This window comes from Aethalodelphis obliquidens, unplaced genomic scaffold, assembly GCF_003676395.1.
Source record: "Aethalodelphis obliquidens isolate GAN/ISIS:26980383/991018 unplaced genomic scaffold, ASM367639v1 scaffold9, whole genome shotgun sequence".
NCBI classification, from domain to species: Eukaryota; Metazoa; Chordata; class Mammalia; order Artiodactyla; family Delphinidae; genus Aethalodelphis; species Aethalodelphis obliquidens.
The window spans coordinates 27,197,322-27,206,881 of NW_020837953.1; the positions used below are offsets into that span (position 1 = coordinate 27,197,322).

The following is a 9,560-nucleotide window of genomic DNA, read 5'->3' on the forward strand; positions in this document are numbered from 1 at the left end:
AAAATCATATACATACTGTTCGAAAATGGCTACTTAGATGGTCTAGCCGGCTAAATCTTTTCCCACAAGCTTGACAGGGATAGGGCCTTTCTCCTGTGTGACAACGAAGGTGGCGCTTGAGGTCTGCCTTCCGCTTCACCACATGTGTGCAGTACGGGCACTTGAACCTCATCCTGGGCAGGTCATCTGTCAAGAGACAGTTTGATTAAGTCACCGTAAAGTTCATAATCACCGTTCTGATAACATCAAGAATCCAAAAGGGGCTGGAGAGTCCAATCTCGGAAAGGTAGGCAACAAGGAGAAGGAAGAAATTTTATAAAGACTAGATTGTCAGTGTAATCCTAAGTATAGAACCGTACCTTCAGGATTTGATATATTTACAAAGCCTGGGTAGATTTAGACTGTCCCACTCATCTTTTTATTTAATGGCATAGAGTCACTAGATTTAAGTAAAGAAGTAGTACTACTAGATTTTAAAACTACAGACACAATCCAGGGTCTTTACGCTTTTAAGTAACTTGTTTTATTTACATGGGTTTATCACCCCCGCCCCCCGCTCTTAACTTTTCTTTAAAAAAATCTTTTTAATCGTTCCACCTGGGCAAGAATCTGACTTGCATGCATTCAGTCATAATCCCACAGATGGTAGTTTCACCCCATTGGCTCCGCAGCCAAGCACACACACCAGATGTCTGAACCCCCTTGCTCTTACTTTTCATACAGCTGTACTGCTTTTCTTTTAAAGGTTAAAAAGTGTCAAGGATCTTTAATCGTTTGTTTTAAAACTCACACATATTCAAAATGTTAGTTGTGGTTGGAGGCAAACCTTCTCAATTTAACAGCAGTTAAGTTCAGCTGTTCATTATTGAAGTTAGATTTAAATAACCTAGAGTTACAAAAGTGCAAAGCCCAAGAAAGGATAACTTTGTTGCTGTTTTAAAATGCAACAGAGATTTCCCATTTTTGCTGTTATTTCTGTCTGCCTTGGTCAATGGTAGAGTGCCTCAGCATTTTCAGAAAGCTTTTATAATATGATACAGTTTCATGTATTTTCATGTTAGTATCCTACAGGAAAATGTGATTAGTAAAAATCAATCAGGTTGCCTATTACTTTTAAATATGTTACCTATAACCAAATTATTTTCAAATTTACACAACCAGGGAAATGTGAATATTGATTGGCTTTTAGTGATATTAAGGACTTGTTAATTTTGTTTAGGTATGATAATAATGGTATTGTAGTTTTTTTTCTAAGACTATATTTTAGGGACACATTCTGAAATATTTACACATGAAAACATGATGTCTGAGATTTGCTTAAAAATGGGAGTGGTCGGGGGCAGAGGTACAAATGAAACAAGACTGGTCATGAGTGGGACTGGGTAACGGGTGCATGGCGGTTAATTAGACTACTCTACTTTTATATATACTTGGAAATTTTCTAAAATTAAAAAACTTAAATATATCAACTAAATCTTTTTTTCTTTTTTTAACATCCTTATTGGAGTATAATTGTCATCTAAATCTTATACTCTGCAAGAGTTTAATTTTATCATAATTTTTCTTTAAATTCACATGTAAAATATTAAGCAAATTTGCTAACTGATTAATTGGTGGGGGGAACTGGATGATATACATTTCTAATCTCTGTTCTCTACTTTGAAACTATCAGCCTCCAATAATATCTCTGCATTTTACTACTATGATAAAAATGAGATGCCTCATGGTGGTACAGAGATACAGTATCAATATTATATGTTGTATTAGTTAAGTTTTTTAAAATTATGTATTTATATCTTAATAAAATCAGATTTAGTTTAATTTCTTTTCGATACTGGGTCTGTGAACCTTTACCAATATGTATGGTTGCTCTATTTAACTTTTCTGTATAAAAATACTGCTCCTGAGTGAATACTCAGAAAAAAAAGTAGGGCTTCGCTGGTGGCGCAGTGGTTGAGAGTCCGCCTGCCGATGCAGGGGACACGGGTTCGTGCCCCGGTCCGGGAAGATCCCACATGCTGCGGAGCGGCTGGGCCTGTGAGCCATGGCCGCTGAGCCTGCGCGTCCGGAGCCTGTGCTCCGCAACGGGAGAGGCCACAACAGTGAGAGGCCCGCGTACCGCAAAAAAAAAAAAAGTAAACTATTTAAAGTGAAAATATGATATATAACTGAATATGATGTATAACTGTACAGCAAAGTGTGCTGTACACCTGAAACTAACACAACATTGTTAATCAACTATACTCCAATATAAAATTTTAAAAAATAAAGTGAAAATATGTGTCTTAAGGATTGAACCACTTTACAAAAGAGCTTTACATTTAACAGTAATCTAATTGCCCACAGATAAGCAGGTTTCGAAATTCATGGGTTTCTGACCCTCAGAACTCTATTGTTTTGACTTCATTAAATTTATCCAGTATTATAATTTTTAAAATTTGTGTTTTATGCATAGATTTCATTAGAGAAGTATGACTTAAAAAAAAATCACTTGTTTCAACTTCCCATAACACCTAAAAGTAAGGGCATGTTGAGATAGGATTGATTTACATCAGAGTCTTGGAACCTGACTGAGGGGACTGATTCTCTTTCTGGGTACCTGGAAAACTTCTTGATGTGACATCGGATCCTTGACCATACTGATAGCCAACAGGAGTAGAGTCCATTTCCGCATCCATTTGTGCCTGTTCTTCAGATTGCGAGATGTGGCTGGAAGAATCAGATGTTCGTGCTTCTCGTTTGCTTGACTTATAATGAGCCATTTCAGAAGGTTGTGACAACCTCAAATGTTTGGATTTTTTAATGGAATCTTTCCTTTGTTCATGCTTGGCCAGAGGCTGTTGAGTATTCCTTTGGGAGGCTGGATGGTAATTATACTTACTCCAAGATTTCCCACTTATACCTGTTCCTTGATCTGGGCTTAGGTGAGAATGTGGAGAACTGCTTTCATCTTGCCAGCCACCGCTATAAAAAGAGGAGCGTTCTATACCATCAGAACTGGCATTTTTATCCGAAAGGCTGAAATAGCGATCCTTTTCTTTTTCACTAATGTCTAATGAAGATTTAATAAAGGTCTTACATACACTAATGACATCAGTCATCTGAAGGAAGCTAGCAGCGGACATCACTTCTATGACATTCTGACCTGTGAGAGAGAGCTTGCCGGAATAGACAAAGTCCAGGATAACTGTAAAAGTGTCAGGGGAGAAAGCCTGAAACGTTGCTGTGGTTGGCTGACTTGTCTCCTTGGAGTTCTGGGAAAGAAGCATTTTAAAGTAGCCGCTACTAGCAAATAATACATTTCGATGGGCTTTAAAGACCTTTCCTTCAACCAGAATACTGCAGTCACAAAATACATCCTGCCTGCGCTGCTCATTCAGTTGTTGCAGGAGGTGAGACTGATGAGAGGAGATCTCCATTCTAAAGAGGAAAAGAAACAGTGGTTACCAAAAATCGGAGTAACACTGCTTCTCTGAGTCAAGTAAAATGACAGTCAGAAACCTCTGTCCTTTTTCCATTAAAAACACTTTCTCCTTAGAGAATATCGTCTCCAAGACACAGAAGATAATGGGTTTCAGGATATCATGTAAGACTCTACTCTTAGTTATTACATTTTTAGACAATTATTTGTTCAGTCACTGAACCTGATTGAGCATCTTCTATAAATCAGGCCTTCTGCTATATATGGTGAACTAAACAGGCTTGATTCTTGCCTCCATGTAGTTTTTAATCTAGCCGGGTACCAGCTTGAAACAAATACTCATATGAAGTTATAAATGACAAGTTAAGTGCTAAGACAGAAGGAGCGTGCTCTTAGTATAAAAAGGTGAACTAGTTTAGATTGGGATGGAGAGGGTTAGGGAATACCTCTCCAAGAAGTCACATTTAAGCTGAGACCTCAAAGATGACTAGGAATTAGCCAGGTGAAGAATGAAGGGAGAAGATTTCTGATTCCAGCAAAATGGTGGTCTAGAAAGTGCTGAAACTTTGCTGTCACAAATCTCTAGAGATGCTGGCTAAATACTGCCAAGGCTTTAAACTGTATGGCTGAGCTGCTGGGGCAGCAGCATGGGCTCCGGTTTTTATCAGTAACAGAAACTGGAACTCTCTAAGGATTCAACCGTAATGAAAAAGGACTAGTAAACTTTGCCCCGAAGTCCAGGGAAAAGGCAAAGAAAGTTTGTCTTTGCAGGGCCTTAGTTGGGAAGAAAAAAATCCCTAGGTGAGATATCAAACCCAAGGTTGTGCTTTGTGAGGTTCCGGAGTCCAAATTTATTTTACCTGCTTGGTGTGGGAAACCTCAAACTGAAAAATTACCGTGAGAATTAGTCCTGGGCTGGTGGTGTCTGTGGGGACACCTTGCAGAAGCAAATGCCAAACTGCTCAGGAGGGAAGCTCTCAGAACCCAGGCCAGGTGGGAAATAAGCTCTGCTTAAACTGAACTCAGTCATTCCCGTCTCTGTACAGAGTGGATCATTTCCAATATTGTACCACCATGATGTCTAATATGGCCTATCTTTAAAACTCCCCTTGATTTCACATCTATTTCTGGCTACAACTCCATTTCTCTGCTCCCTTTACACACAGTTCATTGAAAGAGTTTTTTGTCTTGGTTTTTTCATTTGCTATCTTCACTTCTCCCATTCTAATCAGGTTTCCATCCCCATCCATCAAAACCTATTTTTTGAAAGATCATTAGTAACCTGCATGTTGTCAAATCCAATGGTCACTTCTTTGTCCTCATTTTACTGACACAGTGGATCACTCTTTTCATCCTTTCAAACACTTGTTGCACTTACTTGGCTGCCAGGACACCACTCCTTCATGGTTCTTCTACTGCTCACTCCTCAGTCTCCTCTCCTGGCTCTTCCTTGTCTAATCTCTAAGTGCTTTGGGATTCAGGACATGCTCCCCCCCAAGATGGCACCTTGGCATATTGAGTATTTTGAACTGAAGGAGTCTGAGTAAACAGCAGAAGCAGGAAGGTCACTCTGACACCCCCTCCCTTTTCCACTGCAACAGATCACAAAACCCTCAGGTGAGAGGTGTCCACCCTACACCCAGAGGAAAGGAGCCTCCTTATCTCAGAAGACAAAGGGACGCTGAGAAGACTCTGAACAAACAGGCTTTGCTGGGTGTGCCCCAGTTTTCTAACCTTACCTCTTACTCCTTATTCTACCACATTCTTCCACGACTCTCCACTCTTCACCAAGCCTAGCATAAAAATACTCAGGTCTGTCTCTTCGGGCCTTCATTTCCTTATGCAGCCTTCTGTGTCATGTAAAATTTATATTGAGTAAATTTGTATGCATTTCTCCTGCTAATCTGTTAGTTTGATTTTCAGGCACAGCCCGGAAGAAGGTCAAGGAAAATTTTTTCTCCCCTACAGCTGGAATGTCGCAGGCCTCAGGGCTCAGACCTCTCCTCTACTTATATCATTCCCTAGGTGAGCCCATCCAGTCTCATAGCTTTAAATACCACTTTACATATCTAGCCCCTGACCTCTTCCCTGAACCTCAGACTCAAATTATCTGTTTATCTGCATCTCCACTTAGATGTTTAATAGGCATCCTGAGCTCAACAGATCCCAAACCACTCTTCATTCATCCTCATCTTAAACCTGCCTTTCCTATAGCCCTATCCATCTCAGGAAATGGTAACTCCATTCCACTTATTTAGACCAAAAACATGAAGAGTCATCTTTGACTGTGTGTTGTCAGCTTTACCTTCAAAACAAATCCAAAATCCTACCACTTCTGTGCTACTGCTGTTACCACTTCACTCCATCACCTACTATCAACAGCCTCCTAATTAGTCTCCTTGCAACTTCAGTCTAGTCTGAATACAGCAGCCATGGTGACGCTTCTGAAACACGAGTGAAATCATGTTACCCCTCTGCACAAAACTCTCCAAAGAAAGGTTCCCCACCCAGCCCCAAAGTTCTTCTCATGACCTACACCATCTGCATCCTGCCCCTCCTGGAACCTCTCTGCCCGCATCCCTTCTGCTCTACCCCTCACACACTGCATTCCAGCTCCAAAGACCTCTGCTTGTTCCCAAACATTCAAGGCATGTTCCTGTCATGCAGCCTTGTACTTGCTATGCCTTCTGCTTGGAAATGCTTCCTCCAGATATACACATAGCTCACATTCTCACATTTTCTAGGACTCTGCTCAAATGTCACCTTATCCTTTACCATTTCCTTTACCATTAGCCAGGTGAAGATTAAAGGGAGAAGATTTCTTCTCCCATTACCGTTCTTTTTAAAAAAATTAATTAATTAAAATAAATTAATTTAAATAAAGGCTTTCCTTTACCATTCTTTTTAAATTAATTAGTTAATTTTTGGCTGCGCTGGGTCTTCGTTGCTGTGCGCGGGCTTTCTCTAGTTGAGGCAAGCAGGGGCTACTCTTCGTTGCAGTGCGCAGGCTTACTGTGGTGGCTTCTCTTGTTGTGGAGCACGGGCTCTAGAGCGCAGGCTCAGTAGTTGTGGTGCACGCGCTTAGTTGCTCCGTGGCATGTGGGATCTTCCCAGACCAGGGCTCAAACCCGTGTCCCCTGCATTGGCAGGCGGATTCTTAACCACTGCACCACCAGGGAAGCCCCCTTTACCATTCCATGTAAGCACCTCCTCCCACTCTCCGTCCCCTTTCTCATTTACTCTTTGTTTTCTCCTACTAGAATTTAAGGTCCAAGAGAGCACAGTTTGCCTGTTTTGTTTACTTATATATTCCCAGCTCCTTGAACAGCACTTGAGCAAACAACAGCTGCTCAATCAATGCTGTTGAATGAATGAGTCAAAAATAGTAAAATACACAAGGCAATTGTTCTTTATAAAGAAGAATCAGCAGGCATAACAAGCAGAGAATTAGAACCCCAAGAATTTGAGAAAAATAGTACAAAACTCTAATAGGCTATTAAATAAGTATGTTTAAAATGATCAAAGATAGGGGCTTCCCTGGTGGCGCAGTGGTTGAGAGTCCACTTGCCGATGCAGGGGATGCAGGTTCGTGCCCCGGTCCGGGAAGATCCCACGTGCCGCGGAGCAGCTGGGCCCGTGAGCCATGGCCGCTGAGCCTGCGCATCCGGAGCCTGTGCTCCGCAACGGGAGAGGCCACAGCAGTGAGAGGCCCGCGTACCGCAAAAAAAAAAAAATGATCAAAGATAAAAGGTGATGTAGACTAGCACATAGTTATGAGCACAGACACTAGAACCAGGTAGCTTGATTGGAATTCTAGCTCTATCACTTAACTAGCTGTGTGAACCTGGGCAATGTATTTAACCTTTGTATTGCTGTTTCCTTATCTGTAAAGTGGAACCAAAAATAGCACTTATTTCATAGGATTATTGTGAGGATTGAATGAGTTGATGTACATATACCACTCAAAACAGTGTTTGGCATGTAGTAAGTACTTCACAAATTTTAGCTATTCTCCTTTTATTTTATTATTATTATCCATAAGAAAAGGAAAAAAAAGAAGAGGTACGTTTGAAGAGGAATCAAATGAATTTAATATATGAAAAATATAAGTAATGAAATTAAAACACCTCATGCTGCAAGATGAGTGCCCCATCTGCAGTCTCATGTCCATGTTCCTGGCAGGAAGAAAACAAAAAGACAAAAGGCAATTACCAGCCCAGTCTATTTTCTTTTTTATCAGGAAAAAAAAAAAGTTCTTCCAGATGCCACATCCTGCAACTCAATGGCCAGAATCATGTCACCTGCTTTTTAGGTGTGCACTCCCACTAATGGTATATATCAATTTCTACTCCTCAATTTTTGCCAACACTTAATATTATCAGACTTTTAAATTTTGCCAATCTTATGGATATGCAATGGTATGCTATTGCTTTTATTTGTATGGACTGAACAACTTTTAATGTTTGTTGACCATGATTAAGTGAATTTCCTTGCTCATTACAATGTTGTCAAGTAACACTGAATAACAGCTAACCACAAAAACAATGTTATACAATAGTATTTATTTAGCTTAGTGCCTTTGGGTTGGATGGGGCAGCTTGTCTAAAGTGGCTGTGTTATTACATGGTCTTACATCTTCCTCCTGGGACTAGTAGGCCAGCTCAGACAATTTCCTCTCACAACAATGGCTGAAGTATAAAAGCCCAAGAGGAAATACATGAGGTCTCTTAAGGCTTAGGCTTGTAACTGCCACACTGTCACATATTCTAATAGACCAAAGCAAATCACATGGCCAAAAGGGAGAAATATCCTCTGGTCTGTTAGTGAGAAGAACTGCAAAGTCATACAACAAAGTGTGTGAATGTTGGTAGGGGGTGATGAACTGGGGCCAGTAATGTTATCTACACAATATCCTTTCTTATTTGTAAAACTGGATTATCTTTTTCTTATTGATTTATAGGTATCCTTTATATACCCAACATACAAATCCATTATCAGTTATATGCCTTGCAGATATCTTCTCTCATCTGTGGTTTGTCTTTTTAACTCCATTAAAGATAGTTTTCATTAAAAAGCAGCTTTCAGTTTTAATACAGTCAACTTATCAATCAAAGTGTTTTCTCTATCTTGTTTAAGAAATCACTATCTCAAGGACATAAAGATATTTTTTAAAGTTCTGTTTTTCACTTTTAGGGCTTTAATCTACTATTGATTTTGCATATGGTATTCTAATTTTTTTTCATATAGATAATGAATCTTTCTGGCACTGCTTATTGAACAGCAAATCCTTTCCCCACTAATCTGTAATGCTACCTCTGTTATTCATCTAGTTTCCATAAATTCATGGATCTGTTTCTGAGCTGTCTGTTCAGTTTAATTTGACTATCTCTCTGCACCAATATGTCACAGCTTTTTTTTTTTTTTGCGGTACGTGGGCTTCTCACTGCTGTGGCCTCTCCTGTTGCGGAGCACAGGCTCTGGACGCGCAGCCTCAGCGGCCATGGCTCACGGGCCCAGCTGCTTCGCGGCATGTGGGATCTTCCCGGACCGGGGCACGAACCCGTGTCCCCTGCATCGGCAGGTGGACTCTCAACCACTGCACCACCAGGGAAGCCCCACATCACAGCTTTAATTACTAAATCTCTAAAATGAGTTCCCCCACCTAGGTCTTCTTCAAATAACATTAAAAAAAAAAATTCTGGGGACTTCCCTGGTGGTCCAGTGGGTAAGACTCCATGCTCCCAATTCAGGGGGCCCAGCTTCGATCTCTGGTTGGGGAACTAGATGCTGCATGCATGCCACAACTAAGAGTTCACATGCTGCAACTAAAGATCCCGCACACTGCAACGAAGATCCTGTGTGCCGCAGCTAAGACCCAGTGCACCCGAAATAAATAAATAAATATATTTTTTAAAATTCTGATTGTCTCTTTGTTCTTCTATATAAAAATTAGGATAAGCTTATCAAGTTTCACTTAAAAAATATCCTAGGGCTTCCCTGGTGGCGCAGTGGTTGGGAGTCCGCCTGCCGATGCAGGGCACACGGGTTCGTGCCCCGGTCCGGGAAGATCCCCGGTCCGAGAAGATCCCACATGCCGCTGGGCCACAACAGCGAGAGGCCCGCGTACCGAAAAAAAAAA

General features: G+C 40.8%; 2 protein-coding genes across 5 annotated transcripts in view; one reads left to right on the forward strand and one right to left on the reverse strand.

The window, feature by feature from the left end:
• The window catches only part of TSLIG1 (tRNA splicing ligase complex subunit 1), a 72,132-nt gene that overhangs the window by 32,174 nt on the left and 30,398 nt on the right, over positions 1-9,560 (forward strand). The gene's annotated exons all lie outside the window — the stretch shown is intronic.
• ZBTB8A (zinc finger and BTB domain containing 8A) overlaps positions 1-9,560 on the reverse strand; it is a 49,689-nt gene that overhangs the window by 5,254 nt on the left and 34,875 nt on the right. Inside the window, exons 3-4 of the mRNA XM_027109268.1 lie at positions 2,600-3,420; positions 17-186 (exon numbers count right to left, since the gene is read on the reverse strand). Coding sequence (XP_026965069.1) covers positions 17-186; positions 2,600-3,419 — 990 coding nt within the window. The 5' untranslated portion in view covers position 3,420. The remainder of the gene's footprint in view (positions 1-16; positions 187-2,599; positions 3,421-9,560) is intronic.